The following is a 27,421-nucleotide window of genomic DNA, read 5'->3' as shown; positions in this document are numbered from 1 at the left end:
TTAAGCTGTGGGATGTCTTTCTAAAAAAGACCAAAAAATTGAGACTGTTTACAATTTTCACTTGTTTTCATTGAAGTTTTCTGTTTTCTAACCTTTCACCCTGTGTCTCCCCCACCACTCCAATCTTTTTTTTTTATTCTCCACCCAGGACCAGATGGCTCCCCAGACCCTCTCCCTTCCCCAGGGCAGAAGGAGGCGGCTCACCCTGACCCCAGCCAGACCTCAGTGGACACAGAGCCAGCGAGGCGACCTGAGGACCCCGGAGGGCCAGAATCACCCAGGATCCCCAAGTCTGAGGACAGCACATCCCCGGGGACAATGGCAATGGCTCGTCCTGACCTCCGTGAGATGAGAGCAGCTCCCAACGCCAGCTCGCCCTGTGCTGCCCGGAAGGCAGCGACCCCCAGGGGAGCAGGACCCATGGCTGAGGGGGCACCTTCGACTGGTGCTGGGCTGCCACAAGACCTCATGTCCGGGGAGAAGAGCCAAGAGAGGGTTCTGGGTCACCATGCCAAGGCTCCACAAACCTCAGCAGTCCTTGCCCCTGAAAACTGCCAGGGGTCAGCTCTGCCCCAGGGAACAGACTCAGGGTCTACCAGCGCCCCGCAGGCTGGCCTGGCCCTGCCATCGCTGAGTGACAAGGCCCAGGAGGCGTGTGGGGGTGCCTCGGGGCCCGGCTGCCCTGGAGGGAACGGGCGCTGCCCAGTGACAGACATCGACAGGCTCCTGGTGGAACCGGATGTCTCCGGAGCAAGACTTCCCTCCCCTGGGAAAGGGGACTGGCTGAGCAGAGAGCAGGCTGCCCAGGGGCCACAGCTAGCCTCGGGGAGTCCAACCCCTGCCCCAAGGAGGCCCGGGGCGGCTGGTCCAGCCCCTCCCCCTCAGTGGGCCGGCCAGCCTTCAGTTTTGGATTCCATCAATCCCGACAGACATTTTACTGTGAACAAAAGCTTTCTGAGCAACTACTCTAGGAATCTCAGCAGTCTCCACGAAGACAGCACCTCGCTGTCAGGCCTGGGCGACAGCACCGAGCCATCTGTGTCCCTCTCGTCCATGTACGGGGATGTGGAAGACTCATCCTCAGACCCCGAGTCATTCACTGATGCCCCGCGAGCTCCCCCCCGGGACAGCTGGTCCCCTCCTCATCCTCGTCCTCCTGAGCCTTCTCACAAGGGAGACGCAACGGAGTCCGAGGAGGAGCAGGTGGAAATCTGTTCCACGGATGGCTCCCCCGATCGGCCCTCAGCCACTGCCCTTGCTCCTGCCCGGGTGGCCGCTTGCCCTGCCCTTGCCACAGCCCTGCCACCAAAGGATGGAGCCCTGAGCCAGGTGGGGGCAGAAGCAGGCCACACAGCCCGCTTCGTGCCAGGCACCTCCACCCCTCCGCAGCCACCTCCTCCTCTGTCAGACGTGAGCTCTCAGGAGGCGGAGCCGCCTGAGGATGCAAGGGTCTCTCAAGACCACAGGTCCCCGAGTGAAGAGGACTCTGGGGAAGCCACCCAGCCTCCTCCGGGTACCAGGCCTATCCCCAGCTCCCTGGGTACCCTTGGTTCTCCTAACGTGGTGAATGGTTTGGAGTATGACCATTTGGATGACAAGGCCCCACCTGAGAAACAAGAAATAGATGTTCACACTGCTGAAAACCAAGCCTCCTTCAGGGCGTGTGTCCCCAAGAATGGAGACTCAGCTCTGGGAAACCTGCACATCTCCGGAGGTCAAGGCCCAGAGGACTTGTTGCCAAAGCCAAAAGCCATCTCCAGGCGGCCCCTCATGGCCTGGTTTAGAGAGATAAATAAGAACAACCACGGGACGCATCCGCAGAGCAAAACTGAAATGGAACAATCCACGCTGCTGGCCAGAAGTCCCGACCCCAAGGCCCAGGTGCTGAGCTCAAGCCACAAGAAGGGGGTGCCTGTGCCAGATAGCCCCCCTCCTCGGCTGAATCTGGAGAATAAAGACTTGCCTAGGAAAAGTTCTGTGGAAACCCTTTTGAGTAACTGTCAGAAACCCAAAGCTGGTCCTAAGCTGAAGAGACTGAGCATCAAAAGCAAAAGCAAAGTCAGTTCCGAGGTCCCGGCTGCTCACACGGGGAAGACTGGCAGCACAGAGCACAGGAAGGCCCTTGTCTCACCCCAGGCCTCCCACAAAATGCTTTCTAAGGTGGCGTCGCACCGGTTCCACACAGCTGACCACGAAGAACTGGACAAGACTGCCGCAGCCGCCCCTCAGTCTCCCCAGTGTGTGGAGGGCAAGCTGCCCCCTGGGACCCCGGGCTCCCTGAAGCCCTCGGCATCCGACTCGAGCATCAGGATGTTTGTTTCGCCCGTGACCACCCCCAAGACCCTTCCTGAGCAAGGTGGGTGTGGTAGGCTCCACCCGGCTGTGCACGCGGAACCCGACCGAGGCTTCCCGGCTGCCCCTAGCCCTCCCAAGTGTGGTCCAGAGAGCAGGGCTCCCCTGGCATCCCCGGGGCCAGCAAGTCCCGCAGCACTGAGGAGTGGCACGTCCACGGTAGCCGGCAAGCTGGAGGTCCCCACTCCCGGGCAGGGTGAGTGGTCCCTGTCCAGCCAAACAGACTCTGCAGCAGAAGCAGCCCTGCCAGGGGTGACTGGTGACAAAAGAAGCAAAATAATTGCCAGTGAGCCTCTTGAAAGAACCAAGCAGCTGAAAATCATTGAGATCCCAAAGAGCACATGTGGTGACATACTGGCTGAGAGGGACAGGCAGGGGGGGCTCTTGTCCCAGAGCAGCCATCAGGAGGAGAGTGAGGCTGGGCTCTGTCACCAGCCAGGGGAGTCCTCCCCAAACCACCCGTCCTTCCTCCCAACCCGGGTCTCCCAGGTGGAGCTGGAAGCGCAGCAGCGATCCGTCAGCCTGGCAAGACTCTCCTCCTCTTCCTCCCCGCAGCTGCTGGCTAGAAAGGCCGATCCTGGCCAGATGGGCAACCCCCTGGGGGTGCCCAGGAATGGCCCACCAGTGGGCCCAGTGCTGGACGATCATCCCTACTTCACGCCAAGGCCAGCGACCAGGACCTACTCCATGCCGGCCCAGTTCTCCAGTCATTTCGGCCGAGAGGGCCATACCCCACAGAGCCCAGGGCGCACCCCTCGGGACGGCCAGATCCCTGGCACCAGCGGGGGCCTCCTCGAGGCCAAGGCGTCTAGAGGTGCTGTTCTCAGCCTGGCTAATGGGCAGGGTGTATACAGCGTAAAGCCCTTGCTGGAGACTTCGGGGAACCTTCCGACGACAGACGAAGCGGATGTCCTGTCCGCCCAGGAAACCAGCTGCCAGCTCACAGACAGAGTCACCGTCACCAGGAGACATCACTACTCCCCACAGAACTGGCCCCACGAAGCCACCTCCTTTTTCTCTGTGAAGCAGAGGATCAAGTCTTTCGAGAACCTGGCCCACTCTGACCGGCCCGCAGCCAAGGCTGGGGCCTCCTCCTTCTTGTCAGTGAGCTCCAAGCCTCCCATTGGGAGACGGTCGTCCGGCAGCGTGGTTTCTGGGCCCCTCAGCCACTCCAGTGACCCAACAGCAAGGTTGCTGAGACGTAGCCTGAGTTCCTGCAGCGAAAGCCAAGGTGAAGCCACCACCGTCGTCCCCCCGATGACCAAGTCCCCGTCCAGCATGACGCTGACCGTCTCCCGGCAGACCCCAGCAGATGCCCGTAACAAGGGCGCTGACTCAGACCCCAAGAGACCACCTGGTCCTTCGGGCATCCCTGCCCCGACCGCAACCCCCGCCTCTCCCGCCAAGAGGAACAAGTCCTCGGTGCGTCACACGCAGGCCTCACCTCTGTCCCGCTCGAAGCTCCAGGAGCTGAGAGCCCTGAGCATGCCCGACTTGGACAAGCTCTGCAGCGAGGACTTCTCGGCAGGGCCATCCGCCGTGCTCTTCAAAACTGAGCTGGAAATCGTCCCCCGGAGGTCACGTGGCTCCCCTGCTGGGGGCCTCGCTGGGTCCACGGCCCTTTCATGCCCCAAGGATGGGGCAGAAAGGGCCTGTCCCAAAGCCACTGACCCCAGAGCACCCAGTTCAGCCCACGATGTGGGTGAGACCGCCCAGGATCTGCCTTCCGGAAGAAGTTGGTCAGTTAAGTAAGTGTCCGCTCTTCCCCTTGTATGTAATTTTTTTTTAATGGATGAGTTCTAGACTTTTAGAAAAGTTGCAAAAATAGTGCAAACTTCCCATGTACATCTCACCTGGCTGCTCCTCAAGTTAACATCTTACATAACCATGGCCTGTTTGTCAGAAGTTAACATTGAAAAACACACGATTGGCTAAATGACAGACTTTATTCAGATTACACTGAATAAATCCCACTAACATCCTTTTTCTATTCCAGCCTCCAGTTTTTGTTTTTGTTTTTTTTTTAAATATTAGTATTGGAAAAATAAAGTGCCTGCAGGGAAAAGTGTTTCCCAAATTGTTGCTCTAAAGAGAGGCTTTTGTAGGACAGGGCACTTAGCAAAACCACAGAGTAAGAGAGCAAGCGAGCGAGACAGAGCGAGAGATGGTGGGATAAGGAAACAGGACCACTGGGGGAGGATTAGAACCTTTCAAAGTGACTGAAGTCAAATTGAAGTCAAATAGGAAACTTCTAGTATGTTTTAAAATATTTCACTGGAGGCTACAGAATATTTGTCTGAAATTTTCTGTTCAAGTTCAGTATTGGTCGCCTAACATCTTGGAGGGATCCTAGAATCCATAGGAATTCCCACTGCTGTTGGCAGTGAATGAAATTCCTGTTGAGCGTTTGAGCTTCTTCAAGCAGTTTGAAATGGAGTTGTGACCAAAAGAGAGCATGAAAATCAGAAAATGCCTGCAATGTGGTAGAAAGGAGATCATTCTTAATGCATCCTAGTACAGTGGAGAAGTTTTTTTCTTTAACATTCTTCCAATATGTTTATATTATTTAGTTTGCAACAACTCCTGGTCTCAGCAGGGGATCAGCAAAGACTGCAGTCCATTCTGTCGTCAGTGGGGTCAAGATCTACTGTCCTCACTCTCATTCAGGAAGCGAAAGCACAATCAGAGGTGAGTGAAATAGAAAAAACGGGGAGAGTGCATCCCTGTGTGCGTAGGACTGAGTCCCTTTGCTGTTCACCTGAAACTACCACATTATTAATCGACGATACCTCAGTACAAAATAAAAAGTTTAGAGTTTGGGGATAAAAAAAAAAAAAAAAAACTACAGAAAACACAAAGAGTCGGACACGACTGAGCGACTGAACTGAACTGAACAGAAAACACAGGAAGATTGGACTGCTGCCACCTCAGTGCTCAGGCATGTGCCACAAGCTTTAGAGGACCCGGGAGAGCCCTTCTCCCAAGTCCCATGTGGCAAGTTCAGCAGCTCATTCTGATATGTCTCGATTGCTTGCAGCTTGCTTCAGAAGCTTGCTTGTGTTGAATTTTTCAGTGCCAGATTGGTGTTTTAATCCCCCAGGCGTGACTAGTTACCATCTTCCCCACCCACCCCCACACCTGGAGTTTGTCTGCAGCAAGTGCTTCCTACAGGACTAGGCATGTTGGAACGGTGGGGGAATGGCCACGAGTACCTCTGTCCACCTAAGTGGACATAACGGCCTGTCAAGGGAGCCACCTGCTGGGGAAACAAGAGTTAACAGCTGTGTAGCCCTACCCTGGGGCTTCCCTGTAGCTCAGATGGTAAAGAATTTGCCTGCAATGCAGGAGACCAGGGTTTGATCCCTGGGTCTGGAAGATCCTCTGGAGAAGGGCATGGCAACCTACTCCAGTATTCTTGCCCAGAGAATTCCATGGACAGAGAAGCCTGGTGGGCTACAGTCCATAGGGTCACAAAGAGTTGGACACAACTTAGTGACTAATACAGTCCCACCCTGGCCCCAATTACAAGACCTTCAAAGAAGCGGATTAGTCATTACAAGTCAAGTCTTTCAATAAATTGAATGTGACAGTAAACAATAACAAAAGAAACCATGGGTTCATATTTAGAATACTTCTCTGAAGCATGTTAATTTCTCAGAAGGATTCATTAAGATTTGAACCCAAATAAATGAATATTTTTTATCCAGAGGAAAAAAAGCAAATATGAACAATTTTTCTTGAGTGGTAATATGCCTGGTCACTGATACCACCTGAGAACACCATTCCAGAAATTCTGACATTACCCAGAAGGGTACCCAGATGTGACGTTGGCATCTAATATGGAGTGAACCAGAATGGAGAGGAGATGGGGAGGAATAGACATCAGTCCCTTTCAGCTTCTACTCCCTTTGGCTTCTCTGTCCCTGGTTTGGTCTGTGCAGTTAGCAAACATCTTGAGGCATACAGCATTTTTTACTTTCAGGAAGAGGGACTGTTCCATCCGCTCACTTCTTTCGTCGACTTATTACAAGTGATGAAAGCCTTACTCTTGGATTTTGCATCAAGGTGGCTCAGTGGGTTCATACTTTGCCAGGCTCTTTGCTCCAGACGTTTTACACTATTAGATAAGAGGGGAAAACCAAAAAGCCTCAACCAAGCTCACACACTTGAGAGGCACATTGTCAGGGACCACAAACACAGCAGAGACTCTGGTGTGGACAGCGTGCTGAACGCTACCCTGGGGTCATCTCCTGTTTTCCCTCACCTCCTCACCCTGGTTCCATATTCACCACCCGCAGGTGTTGAAGATTATTCCGACTTTGATCAGAATGCAGCTTTCTTTTGCCTTTTTCCTTATTGTCTTCAGTTAATTTTGAAGAGGAACTTTGAGTAGAGATGTGCTTTCTCTGCCATCTTCAGAAGTTTACTACCTTGCTTTTTGTCCAGTGATATGATCTGCAGGCGTTGTGCTGACTTTCTGTGGCCTCTGGAGGGCGCTGTGAGAGATTTAGAGTCAGGAAACAGCTCTGGTCTTGACACTTCAACACGTGCAGATCTTGGAGAGCTCTTGAGGACGATCGAGCTTCGCTGATGCTGTGCTAACCTTTTCGGAGAGGCAACACTTAGCCTGGCAGTCGGTCTCTAACACACTTGTATCCACAAACAAACAACTAGAGCAAGAAAAAATTTGACTAAATTAAAATTTTGGTGATATATCCCAGAATGCAGGAGAGTCTCATTCTTTTTTTTTTTTTTCCACTTTTCAATTTTATTTTATTTTTAAACTTTACAATATTGTATTAGTTTTGCCAAATATCGAAATGAGTCCACCACAGGTATACGTGTGTTCCCCATCCTGAACCCTCCTCCCTCCTCCCTCCCCATACCATCCCTCTGGGTCGTCCCAGTGCACCAGCCCCAAGCATCCAGTATCGTGCATTGAACCTGGACTGGCGACTCGTTTCATACATGATATTATACATGTTTCAATGCATTCTCCCAAATCTTCCCACCCTCTCCCTCTCCCACAGAGTCCATAAGACTGATCTATACATCAGTGTCTCTTTTGCTGTCTCGTACACAGGGTTATTGTTACCATCTTTCTAAATTCCATATATATGCGTTAGTATGCTGTATTGGTGTTTTTCTTTCTGGCTTGCTTCACTCTGTATAATAGGCTCCAGTTTCATCCATCTCATTAGAACTGATTTAAATGTATTCTTTTTAATGGCTGAGTAATACTCCATTGTGTATATATACCACAGCTTTCTTATCCATTCATCTGCTGATGGACATCTAGGTTGCTTCCATGTCCTGGCTATTATAAACAGTGCTGTGATGAACACTGGGGTACACGTGTCTCTTTCCCTTCTGGTTTCCTCAGTGTGTATGCCCAGCAGTGGGATTGCTGGATCATAAGGCAGTTCTATTTCCAGTTTTTTAAGGAATCTCCACATTTTCTCCACACCCTCTCCAGCATTCTTAAATATTTTCTTTGCTCCAATAAGCTATTTAAATATCTGAGCAGTATTTCTAGTTCACCATCCCATTTCCCAGAAGCAGCACAGAGATCATTTCCCAGACCACATGTTCCTGTTTTGGTGAGAAAGCCTAATCATCACTTCTCTCTGGTGACCAGCGTCTAAGTGTATATATGCTTGAAACTTGCCCATGAAGTAAACATCCCAGCCCCCCAAAGTTCTGCTGGATATTCTAGTGTCAGCTTAGGTTTGAAAGAACCTCTTTAGAGTGGTGTTAAAAATGCTTGGGATTACTCTTTAGAACTCATACTAAACATTGTTTTTTTAAACATTGGTTTCTTTTCCCAGCAAAACAAAGAGGTGGTTTTCTCTTTCAACATTTTCACTTTCTCTGTTGCAGCCAGCCTGGTTATTATTAAATTCTTTTTCTGTTGCTGAGCTTGAGAACACCTTGAATTGATGGATTATAAATCAATTACTTCAAGGGAAACCTAGCAACACAGCTCTTTAAAATGATGCTGAATCATATCTAGCATGTGGGCAAAGAAAGTCGAAGGAAGTCAAAATTCAGAATAATTAGCCCAGATAATTTTAAAATCTTTATTCCAAGGTACCTTTCAATTGATGCTTAAAACACAGGAACATCTTCTGTTATTTAAACCTAGGACTCAGTTACTAAGAATGTTCTAGTCCCAGTGAGTTGACAGTTTTATATGTACTTTCCATTTTTCAAAATACTTTGTGCTTTTTAACTACCAGTTCATTCATTGTACCTAAAATCCAATGAGCTGAACATGGTGGGTTGAGGGGGTGTAAAACTTATGGCTTCAGTGTGCTCTTATCCTGTCTTGGCACCTATACTTCTGCTACTGACAACACGGGCTTTGCTCAATTGTAGACTGAGAAAACTGTAAAGAAATCCTTTCATGATTGAGTTATGTGCTATGATCAGATTTGGGAACACACCATCTGCTGCTGAGAATGGCTTCTCAGTGTCCTGTGTCCCTGCCCCCATCCTGGTTCATGAGACCTTCCCAGTGGTCCTAGAGCTGTAAGATGGACCCTTGAAACTGCGTTAAGCACCACCCAGGAGGAATGCAGGGTATTTGAGATGGGCCCTGGTCCCAACACTGTGTGGAAGCACCTAACCATCAGGGTGAGCAATGACGAGCTCCGCAGTACTGTGGGGGGATGTGTTCAAAACTTCCTTACTCTGGCACAGGAAATACATTGGTTTCTGTTTCTTTTCACCAGAACAAAGAAGATATTTGCTTCATAGTCTTGAATAAAAAAGAAGGCTCAGGTCTGGGATTCAGTGTGGCAGGAGGGACAGATGTGCAGCCAAAATCAATTGTGGTAAGTGACAGTGTCGGGATGCTGTCGGGTCAGTCCTGCAGCAGCCTGAGAACTTAATCAGCACAGAATTCATAGCAGTCGGTTCAAAGAATGCGGGGCGGGGTGGAGGGGGGTGTCCCGTCACCAAACCAAAGTGGGGAAAGTGGTACGGAACGTTTTCGTTGACAAACACAGGCGCTTCTGACACACAGCGAGTGACCTACGATGATGCTACACATACAGTTGTCCACATTCTCATATTCACCTAAACCTTTCACTGGTTTAAGATGGACCTTAGAACTAATGGACCAAAGCTTGCATTTGCTTATAAATCAGTTCTTTCTCAAGATTACATTTTATATCACTCAAGAAGCCTCTGAAATCATTAGGGAGGTCAGCTTCCTTGGGCGAGACCCGGTTCTGTTCATCTTTTTTCTTATTGCCCCATGGAGCACCAGTATTCTTGCCTTGAGAATCCCATGGACAGAGGAGCCAGTCCATGGGGTCACAAAAGAGCTGGACATGACTGAAGTGATTGGGCACGCACATGGAGCACCAAGGCCCATTTTAGACGCTAGCAAGAATAAGAGTGAAACTGTATTGAGGTGCTGCTGCTATTATTAATCCTGTTTCTCACATGGAATGTTTTCGGTAAACCGAGTGTTGGTATCGCATGGAAAACTTGCCGTCAGAAACTTATTTGGCTCTGCCCTCTCCTCGTCGCAGGTCCACAGGGTGTTTTCTCAGGGGGCGGCTTCTCAGGAAGGGACTGTGAGCCGAGGGGATTTCCTGCTGTCCCTCAACGGTGCCTCACTGGCTGGCTTAGCCCACGGGGACGTGCTGAAGGCTCTGCACCAGGCACAGTTGCACAAAGATGTCCTCATGGTCATCAAGAAAGGGAGTGATCAGCCCAGGCCCTCCAGCCGGCAGGAGCCTCCCACAGCCAACGGGAAGGGCTTGGTGTCCAGAAAGACCAGCCCCCTGGAGCCTGGAACAGGTAAGAAATCAGTTCAGCAACTGCAGTGGCCTGAGCTATTTGTGATGGTTTTGGCAAGAACAGCACTGATTCCTCTGAACAAGAAACTCTTCCTGTCCAGATGCCTCCGCAGTGTTGGGCGTGTTCGTAGCCTTCCCTCTGCTCCACTGTCTTGCTCTTATTCTTCTAGAAAACCGAAGCCCTTCCCAGTACCGGCAAATACCTTACTTATCAGATCATGTCATGCTTAACCTTTGCTCTTGTACTGTCTCAGCTGTTTGGTGTACTTTGTGTTTTTCTCTTTTGGGCCACATGGCTTGTGAGATCTTAGTTCTCTGACCAGGGATTGAACCCTGGCTCTGGGAGTGAAAGCGCTCAGTCTTAACCACTGGACCACCAGGGAATTCCTTATTTGGTGTATTTTCAGTGGAATCCTGGAAACTTAAGCTGTCAAAGGAAACCACCGGGCACTCGGTCCTAATAGCTTTCAGAGTTTGTAAGACTCAGGAACTCAGATACAGAAGGCTGTCCTGAAATTTATAATCATTAAGTATTCCTATAGCAGCTTCAGGGCATCTGGCCTTGAACCAGCTTTAATAGAGTTACCAAACTACACGCACATTCAGGGCATAAATTTATTTCTTCGTATTCCTATTCTTCAAGATCCCCCTGCCCAGGGCTCTACCAGATCTGATATGCTTTACCCATGATAAGGTGATTATGCCTTATCAAGCACTGACTGCAGCCCACTCGGGCTTGATGTTAGAGGTGCCTAGGAAGCTTTTTTAAATCCTGATGCCAGGAAATCCCCAGGTCAATTAAGTCCAACTCTGAGGGTGAGGGATAGGGTCCCAGTATCTTTTTACAGTTCCCAGGTGATTCCAGTATGGGCTCGTTTTCCTGTTTAACTGAAAGTAAAATGACCTATTGAAAAACGGTGCCCCTCCCACTGTAAGGAAGTTTCTTTCAGACCATGTGGAGTGGCCTTCTTTAAACCACAGGAATGGCCGTTATATTCAAAGGTGGTGATGCTACCTTGGTCTCAACCCCAAGTGGACAGTTTAATCTGTTTGTGGTCCTTCCCCTGCCTCCCAAGCAATTAAGTGCCCTTTCCACTCAACTCAAGACATCCTTCACTGGTACAGTATAAAAGGGAAATAAAAGGCAAATTTACAATCTGTATTCAGACCCCCAAGATAGACTTCAGCCAGGCCTCTCCAAACTAGCACACTAAGTAGGCACAGGCTTGTTGCTATGGAGCAGGCATCACCACGGAAACGCTCTCCCCACAGTGGAGCCAGGAGATGGCAATGAAGACAGCTAGTGTGTGACACAGACAGACAACCAGAAGCAGGGGTACCCCTCACAGAAGGAGGACGGAAGCGCCACGTCTCACATGAGGCCTGGCATTTGGGTATCACAGGTTGTCAGAACCAGACTGTGATGTTCAGCTGCCAAGGCTGGCAGGAAATCGAATCTGATTCCCGAAGCGTGACTTCAGTCTACCCTGAGCTGTGCACTGACTGTAGGGATTTCTGCCTGGGCAACAGTGCCTTGTCTGTGCTTGCAGAAGGTGCTCAGGCAAGCAGAGGGGTGGGGACGGCAGGAGCACAGCTCCAGGTGTGGGGAGACCAACCTTAGCATTGGTGGACAGGACTCGAGAGTGCTCGGGGAACAGGCCGGGCCTCAGGTCACTGTCATCAGCAGGGAGAAGCACGGCTGCGCACGAGGCTCTGTGTGTTGAAGTGCTGAAGACCTCGGCTGGGCTGGGCCTGAGTCTGGATGGAGGGAAGTCATCCATGTCTGGAGATGGGCCCCTGCTCGTCAAAAGAGTGTACAAAGGTAATCTAGAAAACCCAGTCCTCAGCCCAGTGCCTGTTTTCTCTATGTGCATGTCAGTGCTTTCCATCTGGAAATCAAATTTGTTTTTAAAAATTTACCATGTTTTTAATGCTGACATCCAGGGTTTACTGCATCAGCTCTGTCGTGAGCATTTCACATGTTGCTCATCCACATGACAGTTATATAGCATGGGTACTGTTAGCATCCGGGTTTTACAAAAGAAGAAACTGAGCCACCGAGAAGTTACACAGACACCTAAGGTCACACCGATGTAAGTGGCCAAACCCAGCTTGAACCCAGGCTGTCTGCTCCAGTGTCTGTGCCCCCAGCCTCAAGGCTGTATCCCTGACTCCATGTTCCTGTCTTCGTGTTCTTACTTACCACTAGCTGTATGGATGTGAATACAGCAAGCTAAGTGATGCCATCAGAACTGCCAGTCAGGGGTACTTAACATTGGTCAAGGTCATATGCATTTAAAATCGCAAATGCTGGATTTCAAGAAAGTCATGTGTGAGCCAGTAGATATCACTGAAATAGTTGGGAGACAGGAGGTCTCTTCATGAACTCAGTGTATTTTATCTCTTGGACAGTTCTCAAAATTCTCTCTCTAGGTCCCAGAACTGAGCAGTTATATTAATAATATAATTATACTAATGATGTTTATATAAACCCACATATGCTATTTTATATGTAATATTTTACATTACAATACTGATTTCATATATACAATATATATTTATATTGATATTGTTAATATACTTATTCAGCTCAGGAATCTGAAGAGATTCTAGGGATTGCCCATGATCACAAAATGAATTATTATTCAAGTGCATGAAGAAATTTCATATTTACCAATGATTCTAACAATATCTACTGCTCCCATCTTCCTTTCTTGCAGTCTAGCACACGCCCAAACTGTAAATAGTGGTGGCCAGAAACAGGCTGTTTGCTCACGGTCCATGGGGCAAGCAGAGGACAGGCACAGATCAGGAGCCGAGCCTCTGCCATGTGGTGTCTAGACGCTCGGTACCAGGGCAAGGGGAAACACTGCACCTGTTAACTTGACAGCAGTGGGTCACAGAGAGCCAAGTTCAGGAAAACGTGAGTTTGACTCTCAAGAGCACTCCTAAGCAAGAGCTCTAAACAAAAGGATACAGAGTACGTGAGGAAATTGTCAACAGACACAATAAACAGGAACATCCATCAAAAAACTGGGGCAGAAAAATATTATCCATGAAAAAAGGGTATTCAAAAGAAGCAGGCAGATACATTAAAACACACACAAAAACCCATTAGCAGAAAGAAAGTCTGAAAGTATTTAAGTATTCAAAGAAAGTATTTAAATTAATGAACAGAATTAAACATATACTAAATCCTTAAGGAGAGAATTTATAAAAATCAAGGAAGAAACTTTAAAAACTGCAGCACAAGGAAATAAAGAGATAAAAATTACAAAAGGGTATTGAGCGATAGGGGAGAATGACGAATGCCAGATAAAGCAAAAGAAATATTTGGAGAAGTCATGACTGTTGAAAAACAACAGTATTCAGGCATAAGAAAACCTAAAAAAGCACACAGCAAATTTGCAGCTGGCTCACTACAATCAGACGGGCAGCACCAATGAAGAGGAAGACGATGGAATAACGAACGGACTGAGCCTAAAACAGCAAAATGGTGATGTTTAGGACACGCACAGTGAAGGGTGACCGTGATCAGTCACAGGACATGAAGCTTCTGCCAGCCAAGAAGCTCACCCCTCAATAAGGTGTTTTTGGCCTGTGAGCCAAAAGACCACGGGCCAGATAAAGCAGCACCCGGGTGGAGACCGGGAGGCCAGGCCCAGAAATCCCATGGCATCTGCAGCATCGGAGTGGAAAAGCAGCCCCGGGAGAGATGAGTGCCCTTGAGATCTCCTTCTTAGCAGAGCAAAGACGATGTCCCGGTATCTTCCTGGCCTCTGTCTAGCATCAGGCTAGAAATCCATGAACACTGTGTAAGTGGATAGAGAGAAAGGGAAAGATGCACCTGTTCCACAGATAAGCCTTGCCAGTGCTCTTGTGTACAAGCCTGCAGATTTATTCCTGGGAAAAGGCATTCAAGAATTTCTGAATATTATACTGCTCCCTCCTCTTGAATGTTTCTTTGTTCAGGCTTAGCACTCTACCCAAAGATTTTTTCTTACCTTTAATTTTACTTAAAAATTTAATGGATACAGGTTTTCTGTTTATCTTGGTTTCCTGTGCCTTTCAGCCCAAACACTAAAATACAGCAATATTCAATTTCTTATATCAATCTAATACAAAAAAACTCTTTGAATAATAAATGAATTAAATATTGTATTTCCCAAAAGCTCTCTTGAAGGTCAGGGATTTTATTGATGAAAAAAAAATCAGTAATTACTTGTAACCTCTTGTGTGAAGCATCAGCCATCGAGGTAGAACATCATCACTACTACTGTCTGGGCTGCTTTACAAAAAAATTTTTTGGCTATGTTTGGGCTGCTTTTAAAATGTTTCTCTTTTCATCACTTTACCAAGAATATCAGTAACACAATAAGACAAGATTAGAGGTATGAAGACTGGAAATACAGGAATGTACTTTGTCATTATTGGCAAATTATATGTTCTTCCTTCCTCACTGGAAAAAAAGCTAAGAGAATCAAATGTCAAGCCAATATAAACAGTTCAGCAAGATTGCAGAATTCACAATCAACATACAAAAAAGGCAGCAGAATTTCCTGTATATCAACAATAACCATTGTTTTAAAATCCTAATAGGATTACATAAATATCATACAAAAAGTATATAATTTATATTACACACGTATATATTATACACATACATAAAATGTTTAACTTCTAAATAGCAAAAAGTTTCATAAAAATCTAAGCAACTAGAAGATATTTGCAATGTATTTACATCAACAAAAGGCTAATTCCAGAATATATTAATAACTATAATTCAATAATAAATACAAAATATAGGGAAAATCTGGGTAAATGAAATGAACAGAAAATAGACAAAAGTTAAAACCTAAATAGTCGACAAATAGAGGGAAGGATACTCAAACTAATATTAGTTATTGGGTGCAAATTATAACTACTAGGAATCATCTTTTTAAAATCAAGTTGGCCATAAATAAGAAATCTCATAATACGATATGTTGGCAAGATGTAGGGAAAGGAGAACACTCATACTTTTCTTTCAAAAGTGTATCTAATGGTACCTCTCTCTGGGGAAGAATTTGGCAGTGCTTGCTAAACTGGAAACTATGAAACAGTTTAAATTTCTGTCTGTAGCAAAATGATGAGTAAAATACATTACATCCATAAAAAGGAAAACTGTGCAGCAATTCAAGAAGCAAGTAGGATCTATATCCATTAACCGGGACCAGCTCAAAAACCATGCTGAACGAGAAAAACAGCTAGATGTGCATTCAGTCCTGTAAGCTACCAATGCGCAGTAACAACTGAAAGCCGCCTGAAAGTGTGCTACACAAAAACTATGCAAGACGTTTTTGGGGAAAAAGCATAAAACTATTCTAAAAGATACTTTCTTAAAACCTCGATGAATAGACACACCCTGATCAAATTAGAATTCTCTTTGGCCTCAGGTCACAGAAAACCCAAAACAACAATGGTTTAAACAAGAAGGTTTACTTCTCTCTCGTGTATAAGAAGTCCAAAAGCTGGCACAACCTCTGGTGTGCACAGCACTGAGGGGTTCATCAAGGACTTCATCTGCTTCATCTCATTAGATTCTTGTAAAAACCTAGTGAGGGAACAAGATAGGTTAACATCATTTTGCAGATGAGAAAAATGAAATTTTAAGAAACCTTAACCTGCTTGAAGTCACAGACTTGAGACCAAACCAATGTGACTGCCTACAGCCCCTAACTCACAGCCTTCTGTTGGTTGGAATCCACATATCCTTAGAGTCAGATGAACACCCAGAAAATTTATGGTTCCAGATAACCTGCTTGGGGCCTTTAGTTAATATTCCTACAACAGGAACTATGCCAACACCGTGTTGATTGGGTCTGTTAGACATCAGTGCTTTGAGACTTCCAAAAATGTGTATCTTGAGAAATCAATGATTAGGACTAACTCAGTCTCCTTGTTCTTTGTAGGCCTGGCATCGGTGAGGGCTCATCTCTTTTCCGATAACAGTATCTGTCATTAACAACATAAAGTGTTTTGTCCTCAAGTGGGTTGCATTTGAACTTCCTTTCTTCCGGCTATATTTTTATTATTTTGTCTTTATAATCAACTATCATTTCAAATAATAAAGATGATTTTCAAAAATCTAGGACAAAAAGATCTATCTGCTCAGTGTTTTGAGATCCAGTTAAACATTTGAGAAAATTCTTTTCAAACTTAGGTATTTTTCTCTTTCAATGTCCTTTCTTCCATGCATTTCTTCTTTCTTTAATATGATTGTTTTAGATGTTTATGTGCAAGAGTATATAGAAGGGGATGCAAACCCTGTCTTTTCCAAAGCTCATCAACTTGCCATAACAGAGCTTCATGTAGAAATATGTTAAGCTTTCTTAAGTAAAAAGTATCTCTGCGGGTCACTGATGAGTATATAATTTTCATTAATTCTCAGCATGTTGGATATATCAGCCAATATCTATTAAGAAGTAGAAGCTGAACTTGTTTTTTATTGGTCATTTGGATTTCTGGTGGGTTGATTATTGATCTGGAGATCTTTAGCCCAGCTGAACAGTAACCCCCATTCTATTTGTTGACTAAATACAATGAAAATATCTTCCCCTAGTCAGTTGATTATGTTTAAGGGAAGAGGGGTTACAGATTTGAATTTTTTTATGTGGCCACATTTCTTTTTCTAAGTATATGTTTTGTGTGTCTTAAGAAAAATTTCCTTCTAAGATTAAAGGCAGGCACATGGTTTAGAGATTTTTCTCGCTAAAGTTTTTAGTTTACTTGGAATTTATTCTAGATATTATGAAAGTTCCCTGCTATCATTCTGTATTTATTCTCACAGGTGGTGCAGCTGAGCAAGCAGGAACAATAGAAGCTGGAGATGAAATCCTTGCCATTAACGGGAAATCTCTAGTGGGGCTGATGCATTTCGATGCCTGGAATATCATGAAGGCTGTCCCAGAGGGACCTGTGCAGTTAGTAATTAGAAAGCACAGGAATTCTTCATGCAGCAAGCACTGGTAGTGGCACTAACAGTGCTTGTTACTTTTTTTTTTTTTTAACCTGGAATCTCCTTTTCTCAATTCCTTTCTTCGGCAAATCAGAATGACTTCTCTAAACCATGGGCTCCTGAAACAACAGAGCAGCACTGGTGCAGGGAAGACTATCAAACTCCCCAGCTTTTTTTGCTCACACGTGAAGCAGCAGCCATGGAGCTGAAATCCTAAGCCTTCTGCCTGGATCACTTAGGCTGGGAGGGTCCACTTCGTTCCAGTGCCTGTCCCCTCCTGTCATGTTTCCTAATGGGGACACAGGATGTGGCATGCCCTTCTTTACTTGAAACATTTAGTGAGACCTCCAAATCCTTCCTCCCACCTATCCCAACATAGTCAATCCTGGCAATTAGGGATCTAACAAAGTCTGAGGGCAACACAACTGTCACAACTAAAAGGACTAGTTTTATATAATTTTGTAAGTAAATGACAGAATGCTTTTAGGCACATTCAGTGGAAGGAGCTAAGGGTCTGTTATCCTGAGAAGAAAAACATGACCCTTGAACAAAGAGAATCAGTTATGACCTAATGGTTAGGTTGGCTCAGGAATTATCCAAAAATGAAAAAGCAAAATACAGAAAGTGGTATTTTAGTGAGTGTAATGTGCAACATATGGCTGCATAGTTTAATTGGTGGTTATTGATCACCATGAAGTATTGATCATGATCTAAAGTGTACGTCGTAAGGCAATTTTACAGGAATGCAGTTTGGATAAACTGTACTAAATAGCCATGAACTTCGCTGCTTAGAATGAGCAGAAAGTTCCAGCTCTGAAAGCACCTTACATCCAGTTTGAAACTTGTCTTGAATAAATGCTGAAATTCAAGACTGGTCAATGAAAGAGCAGGCAAAAATACCATTGTCACTGAGTTTCCATTTTTATATTTTATGTACTCTCCAACCACTAATTTAAGCTAAATTTTTAGAAATCAATTATCTTTTTTAGTATCCTTGGATTGTAATCCAAGTAGAGGAGCTTAAAATAATCCTTTTAGAGGACTTTTTTTTTTTAACTTTTTTCCCCTTTCTCAATAAGCTTAAGAAATGTAACATTTCTAACCATTGGATCAATTTTCCTGACCTTGACCTGAGTAATGACATAGCTCTGCAGTGACTGAAGTTTTTGCTCTTTTTGTTTTGCTGTTTTGCAAATTCTCTTTTGCCACAAATGTTTCCCAGCAGAACACAGTTGTGACTCACGCTTGCTTGTGACACTCATTCCAGCTGCTCTTCCTTCTGAAGCACCAGCTTCTTTGTAGTAACTGTTTCCATTCGATGTTGCTGTTCCTGGTCACCAAAAGGGCCGGCCTCTCCTCGTACTGTACCTTTTCTTAACGATCCAGACCCTCATCAGCTTCATTTACTAAAATGTAATCAGAAGATGGAGAACGAGGGGGAGTCAGTCTTTCAAGGTAAAGGGGCAGAATTGGGTGGTCACAGGCCACGTGCTCAGGTGGCACAAACCAGCTTACTGAGTGCTGAGAATACGGGTGAAGCTGCATACCTGCATGCATGGTGACGCCAAGGTTTTATGTGGGCGATTTCTTTAATTAACCTATTTCTGAGTGACTGATCCCAGTAAACCTCTGTGGTGCTGGCCCAGGGAGGTTCTCAGATGGGATTGAGTTATCTGGCTGGTGTGAGCCCAGATTCCTCATTTTTAAACAGGTTATACAAAAGGGAATGTAGTTCACGAGTTTGCTAGAAAGACCTGATTAATTTAGCTTCTACTTTTCACTACTACAGTTCCAGGTAGGATACTATAGGAAGTCAGTGCAAGGTGCATGCTAGATTGTTTTTAAGTCTCTGGGGTCAGATTTGTGGCTTCTGCTTTCTTGCCTAAATGAGAGATGATTTGAAGTCCACGCTGAAAATTTTTCGTCTCTACTCTTCTAGCTGTGCCTGCATAGAAATGCACAGTCCGTGTGACAGGAGCTTCTGAAGCAACGAAACAGTCTCTCCTTGAAAGAGTTCCTAACCCTCGTAACTAAAAAGTGTGAGGGCAGCCCTCTGGTTCACTGAACCATATTCAAGTCATCAGCTGTTTCTAGTGGACCTCACCAGAAGGCTCCCCTTGGAATTCGACAATTAGAATTTGAGGAAGCAAAAGCTAAACTTTGACCCTAAGATAGAAAGATATTTACTTGTTGTCAGTGTCCAAGGCATGACTTGTATTTCTAATTAGTCTAATAAATTCCCACACTTCCTGATGTGAACACTAATGGTAATGTCCTACTAAAACTTCCATTGTTTTGGTTTTTTTAGCTGGTCAGTCATCCAATAAGCTATGATGGTAATTTTGTTACAGTGTGTATATCGTAGTTGCCAAGGATATACCGTGAAGGTTGAAGTAAGTTGGGTTTCATTTCTATCCTCCCATACACAGTTCATTTAATTTTAGGGTTGACTTAATTGGCACCACACCTGTTGTATGATATTATACATTATCCTTTATTTATGTAAAATAAAATGCCTTATATATTATGAAAGAGTAAGTGCAATAATACAAAATAGCCTGTACATTTTTAAAATGTTGTCGCCAAGTTATGTAAATCCACATCTCTATAAACAACCTTTTTAAAGTAATTTTAAGAAAATAAACACTGTTTACTACTTGTTTGTGTTTTTAGTTTTGCATCTATAGAATAACATTTTACAACATGAAGATAAATACGGATAACCTGAATGGGTAAGAGGAACAGGCAAAAGAAGTCAAATCCCTCTTCTTCTGTGGTCACACCTAGGATATGACACACACTCAAATCCATTCCACCTCTGAAATCAATAAATCACACAGCTCACACCTTTAAAACCTCCTGGAGCTTACTCCCCTGCTTCTCCTGGTACTGCTTCTTCAATTTCAACAGGCCTCTAATCCCTAGTGTGCATGCTAAGTCACTTCAGTTGTGACCAACTCTTTGTGACCCTATGGACTGTAGCCTGCCAGGCTCCTCTGGCCATGGGATTCTCCAGGTAAGGATACTGGAATGCACTGCCATGCCCTCCTCCAGGGGATCTTCCTAACCCAGGGATCAAACCCAGGTCTCCTACATTGCAGACAGATTCTTTACCACTGAGCCACCAGGCAGGGAAGCGCCACCTGGGAGGCCCCTAACCAACTGTCAGTTTTCTCACCTTCAGAAACCATTCCCCCTGCATTCCTTCTTCTCTGTTTAGACTACCCTATGGTAGAACACAACAATCTCCATCCAGCTCACTAGGTGCACAGTGCCTTCACCCAGGTTAATCCAGGATCCTTTCAACCAGCCAGCCTCTTGGTGCCTACGTGCCAATTCCTAGAGGAAAATCTCACAACTGAACAGTATGATGATGCTGCAAATCAGGGTTTCCAGCCTCAACTGGATGCTATTTGCAGTTGTTTTTCCTTGTTAGTTTTTTCTCTCCTTCACAATGAGTACATTATTCATTTTTCCTAAAACCCTACCCATTTTCTACCCGCTCCCCAGAAATACTTGGGTGATCTAGGATCTTACTTTAGAGTGAAATTAAAAGCATCTACTTTATTTTAGGCGCTTTTGGTTTTCAGATGCAGACACCAAACTGGAGTAGCCCAAGGAAGCAGGCAAGATGGCATCTCACAGAAATCCCAGAATAGGACTCAGCATATGACCTGGCCTCAGTGACCGGAGGAACTCAGGGGTCACGGGTCCTCACTCAGTGCCCCCACTGGTAGGGTTCCACCACTATTTGCAGATCTGCTTCTCATCCCTCCACCAGCTGGCAGCTGTATCAATTCTTCACACCATTTATTTAGAAACTGGTGAATGCTATTTTGTAATAATTTTGGCCCCACTCTGTATCACCGAATTGTGGACGTACAGGCTCCCTGCTGCCTGTCCAATTTTCCACATAGCCTCCAAAATCAGTCCACTGCTACACTTGGTAGAGCTTCTTCCTGGGGGAGAGTTTTAACACAGTATAGAAATAGCCACAAACCCATTCTATGAAAGTCGAAGGCTACACACCATGCACGATAAAGGGAGACCAAAATGACAATGAAACGGGATACAACTCTCTCTGAAGAAGAAAGAAAGGTTATGAAATGAGTTCTGAAGAATGTAAAGAATGTCAACAAAGCCTTTAACTTGAAGAAAGGGGATTACAGATGGTGAGCCCCAGAAAGGTCAGAAAGCACCCTGAATTGAAGCCATTTCCACTCCGCAGAATGGCAGGGAAGGGGAGGCTGAAGACGTTGAGTCTCATTTTGATTTTCCCAGGCACCCCGTGAGCCTCAGCGGGTCACAGGAGTTAACGGGGGAGGAATGGTCTGCTCTCAGGGGAGCCCCTACCACACAGGTTCCTGCAAGGAAAGGGCTCAACTGATCCACTCAGCCTCTGCTCGCCCAAGCCCATAAAGGCCACACCCTCCCTCTTGATCCCCTCAAAGCAGCTGAGGTAGCTCTGAATAAAGATTAAAATCAGCTGGTATCCAACTTTCTCATCCTAAGGGAGGAACTGAACAATGCTTAAACACAGAGCGCTGAAATACCAACTACTGACCAAATGTCAGGCTTCAATAGAACCCTCCCTCCTCCATTAAATAGCCTCTTATGAAAGAACCAGGAAAGTTGGAGGGAGGGTGTTAAAACTATGCAATAGGCAAATTAAAGAATGTAATTTGGAGGATTACCTTGGGAATCAGAAGAAAATTATAAACACAAACTGTTTTATATTCTCAATTCACTCAAAGAGAATGAGGCTACTAAGAAGCACAGACCAAAAAAGAGAAGATCAAAGGAGATCTGGCAGAACTAAGAACATAAACTGAGAGCACCTTCACAAACCCAAAGTCATACAAGCAGCATCAAATCAACTTATACAAGTCAGTGACACTGAAGGTGAATTTAACTTGAAAAATGCTTAGAATACAATGAAAATGGACAAAAAATTTATAAATGTTAGCCAATAGACTCTAATTATAAAGTAATATAATAAATACCAAGTTTTAGTGATGTTAACTCAGGAATGCATGAATGATTTAAAATTAAGAAATTAATAAACAGTAGGACACACAAATCTTTTGAAAGACATTTTTTTAAAAGTCTGCTTCAAACTCTTAATGGAAAACTCCAGAATCATTCCCATTAGAGTCAGGAATACACACAAAAAGATGTCCACTGTTATTATTATTGAATAACAACATTCTGGGGCTCCCCAAGTAGCTCAAACAGTAAAGAATCTGCCTGCAATGTGGGAGACCTGGGTTCAATCTCTGGGTTGAGAAGATCCCCTGGAAGAGGGCATGCCAACCCACTTCAGTATTCTTGCCTGGAAAATTCCAGGGACAGAGGAACCTGGTGGGCTACAGTCCATGGAGTCACAAAGAATTGAACACGACTGAGCAACACTATACTACTAACAACATTCTCGAGATACAAGCCAATACAATTAGACAGTTTTTTAAGAGGTATAAATAGTAGGAACAAAAATACACAGTTTGCATAGATGTATCTCAGTACATGTAAGCACAAACACATCAATTTAAAAACTATTAGAATTCAGCAAAATTGGCTACAAAAATTATCCAACAAAACATGACAAACAGCAATGAAACAACTGACAAAGGATTAATTTCCAAAATATACAAGCAGCTCATACAACTCAATACCAGAAAAACAAACAACCCAATCAAAAAGTGGGGAAGAGACCTAAACAGACATTTCTCCAAAGAAAACATACAGATGGCTAACGAACATGAAAAGATGCTCAATATCGCTTATTATTAGAAAAATGCAAATCAAAACTACAATGAGATATCACTTCACACCAGTCAGAATGGCCATCATCAAGAAGTGTACAAACAATAAATGCTGGAGAGGGTGTGGAGAAAAGGGAACCTCTTGCACTTTTGGTGGGAATTTAAATTGATACAGCCACTATGGAAGACGGCATGGAGATTATTAAAAAAACTAGGAATAAAACCACCATATGACCTAGCAACCCCACTCCGAGGCATATACCCTGAGGAAACCAAAATTGAAAATGACACATGTATCCCAATGTTCATTGCAGCACTATTTACAATAGCTAGACCATGGAAGCAACCTAGATGTCCATCAACAGATGAACGGATAAAAGTGGTATATACACATAATGGAATATTAGTCATAAAAAGGAACACATTTGAGTCAGCCCTAATGAGGTGGATGAACCTAGAGCCTATTATACAGAGTGAAGTAAGTCAGAAAGAGAAACATAAATATTATTAACGCACATATATGAAATCTAGAAAGATGGTACCAAAGAACTTATTTGCAGGGCAGCAATGGAGATACAGACATAGAGAACAGACTTATGGACATGGGGGTGGGGGGGAGGAGGAGAGGGTGAGATGTATGGAGAGAGTAACATGGAAACTTAAATTACCATATGTAACACATAGCCAATGGGAATTTGCTGTATGTCTCTGGGAACTCAAACAGGAGCTCTGTACCAACCTAGGGAGTGGGACAGGGAGAGAGATGAGAGGGAGGTTCAAGAAGGAGGAGACAAACGTATACCTATGGCTGATTCATGCTGAGGTGTGACAGAAAACAACAAAATTGTGTAAAGCAATTATCTTTTAATTTAAAAATAAAAAAGCATAATAACTTCAGCACTAGCCCTATTTACACCACCATCAGAAAGCTACTATAATTAAAACAGTCTCCTCTTCCAAAGACAGCCAAACCACTGGAATAAAGATCATATGCAAGGAAAGAACAGGACATGTGACAGCCCCAAGCTACACACCCCAGCCCCGCACCCTAACCCATGATCAACAGGGAAGCTCAGAGGACCAGCTGGATAATGGCCCCTGAAACTTGACTAGTTTTTTCACTTTCAAAAATGATCAGCCTGGGATGTCCCTGGTGGTCTAGTGGCTAAGACTCCACGCTCCCAATGTAGGGAGCCTGAGTTCAAACCCTGGCAAGGAAACTAGACCCCACATACGGCAACTAACAGTTTGTATGATGCAACTAAAGATCCCTTGTGCTGTGCAAATAAATAAACTACAATTTTTAAAAAACTGATTAGCCAATGCCCCATACTGAGGAGAAACTACTGGGAACAGATCAAAATTGAATAGAAAAAGAATAGAGAAAAAAAAAAGAAGGTCCAGACAAAGGCGGGTAGAGTAGCAGAACCAGATCTCAGAAAGCAAGCTGCCATGTTTCTTTAAGTTGAAGAGAGAAAGAAGTCTAGACAATAAACACAGAAAAGCTATGCTGTCCTGCATCTCCCTTCTAAAATAGGCAAAGTAAAATATAAATATGGGTAATAGAAAATAATCTAGGTCAAATCCCATACAAAGTTATCATAAGAAAAGAAAAAGCATTAGGAGCCAATATAATCCCTACAGCTAAACAAAGGCACACCAGAAAGACATACCTAGGGAACCAATGAAAAATATCTCACAATAAGTTAAAATACATCACAGAAATGACACAAAACATGAATGAAAGATATCAACAGAAATTAGAAAAATTCAGAAACTGGTTATTGAAACTTGGGAAAAAATTAATTTCAGAAAAGACCAGAAGAATCATTCACAGTGAATAAATAAGATGTCTTAAGAGAAACAAGATAAAAAGGGTGAAACATTTAAAGGTTAAGTAATAAAGAACGCAAGCAGGGATTTCCCTGGTGGTCTGGTGGTTAAGACTCTGTGCTTCCAAGGCAGGGGGCGCAGGTTCGATCCCTCATCAGGGAACTAAGATCTCACGTGTTACTCAGCCAAAAAATAAAAATAGAAATTTAAAAAAAAAAAAAACAAGCAACATGACCCAGAAAAAAGTAGGAATCTCCAAAGAAGAAAGCCTAAACAAGGGAGTAAAACAATTACTAAAACTTTAATTTTCCTGAATTTAAGAATAAAAAAACATCTGATGCTATGTATTGAGAGAACACACCATGTACTTGCAAATACTGATCCAGAATAACTAACACTAAAACACACTGTAGTAATATTACCAGCAAAATATCAAGGGGGAAAAGATCCTGTGGGCTTTCGGCAAAAAGAACAAGGCATTCATGAGAGAAAAAGAAAATCATGTTACAACCAGACACTGACAATGACGCTTTATGCCAAAAAGAACATACTTAAGACACTAAAAAAAAAAAAAAAAAACCTGTGCCTCAACCATTTTATCCAAAGTGACTTTCAAATAAAAGGCTACAGATAAACTGTCATCAGCATACAAAAACCCAGAGTATACTATTCTCACAAGCCCTTCCAGAAGAATCTACTAACAAAAGAGCAAGACAAGCAAGATGACTGGATAGACATAAGGAATGGTGGTGAGCATTAAGAATGTATTTACTTGAAGACTTAAGAGTTAAAAGGGAGAGATTAGTGTATATAATGACTATGTTCTTACAAAACAGATACAGCATAACTACAAAAAGTAGAGGCACTGAACTGTACACTTAAGTATGACTGAAATGGTAAATTTTATGCTACAGGTATTTTACCACAATAAAAAAGGAAAACATAAAGCTGTCCACAAGTTTACATTGATATTTGTGATTGAAAATTCAGTTCAGTTTAGTTCAGTCACTCAGCTGTGTCCGACTCTTTGCGACCCCATGAACTGCAGCACACCAGGCCTCCCTGTCCATCACCAACTCCCAGAGTCCACCCAAATCCAAGTCCATTGTGTCGGTGATGCCATCCAACCATCTCATTCTCTGCCGTCCCCTTCTCCTCCTGCCCTCAATCTTTCCCAACATCAGGGTCTTTTAAAATGAGTCAGCTCTTTGCATCAGGTGGCCCAAGTATTGGAGTTTCAGCTTCAACATCAGTCCTTCCAATGAACACCCAGGACTGGTCTCCTTTAGGATGGACTGGTTGGATCTCCTTGCAGTCCAAGAGACTCTCAAGAGTCTTCTCCAACACCACAGCTCAAAAGCATCAATTCTTCGGCATTCAGCTTTCTTTATAGTCCAACTCTCACATCCATACATGACCACAGGAAAAACCATAGCCTTGACTAGACGGACCTTTGTTGGCAAAGTAATGTCTCTGCTTTTTAATATGCTATCTAGGTTGGTCATAACTTTCCTTCCAAGGAGTAAGCATCTTTTAATTTCAAGGCTGCAGTCACCCTCTGCAGTGATTTTGGAGCCCAAGAAAATAAAGTCTCACTGTTTCCGTTGTTTCCCCATGTATTTGCCATGAAGTGATGAGACCAGATGCCATGATCTTTGTTTTTTGAATGTTTTAAGCCAGCTTTTTCACTGTCCTCTTTCATCAAGAGGGTCTTTACTGTTCACTTTCTGCCGTAAGTGTGGTGTCATCTGCATATTTGTTATTGATATTTCTCCTGCCATCTTGAGTCCAGCCTGTGCTTCATCCAGCCCGGCATTTCTCATGTTGTACTCTGCATTGAAGTTACATAAACAGGGTGACAATACACATCCTTGACATACTCCTTTCCCGATTTGAAACCAGTCTGTTGTTCCATGTCTAGATCTGTTGTTTCTTGACCTGCATACAGATTTCTAAGGTGGTCTGGTATTCCCATCTCTTGGAAGAATTTTCCACAGTTTGTTGTTATCTACATAGTCAAAGGTTTTGGTGTAATTAATAAAGCAGAAGTAGATGTTTTTCTGGAACTCTCTTGCTTTTACCATGATCCAACAGATGTTGACAATTTGATCTCTGGTTCCTCTGCCTTTTCTAAAACCAGCTTGAACATATGGAAGTTCACGGGTCACATACTGTGAAGCCTCACTTGGAGAATTTTGAACATTACTTGGCTAGTGTGTGAGATGCGTGCAATTGTGTGGTAGTTTGAACATTCTTTGGCATTGCCCTTCTTTGGAATTGGAATGAAAACTGACCTTTTCCAAATTTGCTGACAAAACGTGGTCCACTGGAAAAGGGAATGGCAAACACCTTCAGTATTCTTGCCTTGAGAACCCCATGAATAGTATGAAACGACAAAGAGAAAAGACACTGAAAGGTGAACTCCCCAGGTGGGGAGGTGCTCAATATGCTACTGGAGAAGAGTCGAGAAGTAACTCCAGAAAGAATGAAGAGGCGGAGCCAAACGAAAATGCCCAGTTGTGGATGTGACTGGTGATGGAAGTCAAGTCCAATGCTATAAAGAACAATACTGCATAGGAACCTGGAATGTTCAGTCCATGAATCAAGGTAAATTCAGTTCAGTCACTCAGTAGTGTCCGACTCTTTGCAAAAGTAAAAGAGTAAAT

At 44.3% G+C, this 27,421-nt stretch overlaps 1 protein-coding gene and 1 long non-coding RNA gene across 9 annotated transcripts in view; one reads left to right on the top strand and one right to left on the bottom strand.

Moving 5' to 3' along the window:
- PDZD2 (PDZ domain containing 2) overlaps window positions 1–19,818 on the top strand; it is a 404,359-nt gene extending 384,541 nt beyond the window's left edge. For 6 of the 8 annotated variants that reach the window (XM_024981518.2, XM_024981521.2, XM_024981519.2 and 3 more), the window contains 6 exons: window positions 149–4,100; window positions 4,923–5,040; window positions 9,087–9,188; window positions 9,894–10,164; window positions 11,848–11,985; window positions 16,993–19,818. In XM_024981518.2, coding sequence (XP_024837286.1) covers window positions 149–4,100; window positions 4,923–5,040; window positions 9,087–9,188; window positions 9,894–10,164; window positions 11,848–11,985; window positions 16,993–17,174 — 4,763 coding nt within the window. In that variant the 3' untranslated portion in view covers window positions 17,175–19,818. The remainder of the gene's footprint in view (window positions 1–148; window positions 4,101–4,922; window positions 5,041–9,086; window positions 9,189–9,893; window positions 10,165–11,847; window positions 11,986–16,992) is intronic. The other 2 variants (XM_024981525.2, XM_024981520.2) reach the window with 1 other exon arrangement.
- LOC112443007 (uncharacterized) lies at window positions 6,038–12,028 on the bottom strand. The gene is made up of 2 exons (XR_003031270.2): window positions 11,780–12,028; window positions 6,038–10,155 (listed from the first exon to the last, which is right to left on the bottom strand). It is a non-coding gene; the product is annotated as an uncharacterized lncRNA (long non-coding RNA).
- Window positions 19,819–27,421: the final 7,603 nt, after the last annotated feature.

The sequence above is a fragment of the Bos taurus genome, chromosome 20, assembly GCF_002263795.3.
Source record: "Bos taurus isolate L1 Dominette 01449 registration number 42190680 breed Hereford chromosome 20, ARS-UCD2.0, whole genome shotgun sequence".
NCBI lineage: Eukaryota > Metazoa > Chordata > Mammalia > Artiodactyla > Bovidae > Bos > Bos taurus.
Note: the sequence above shows the minus strand (reverse complement) of the source record. Positions and strands in the feature narration are given on the sequence as shown.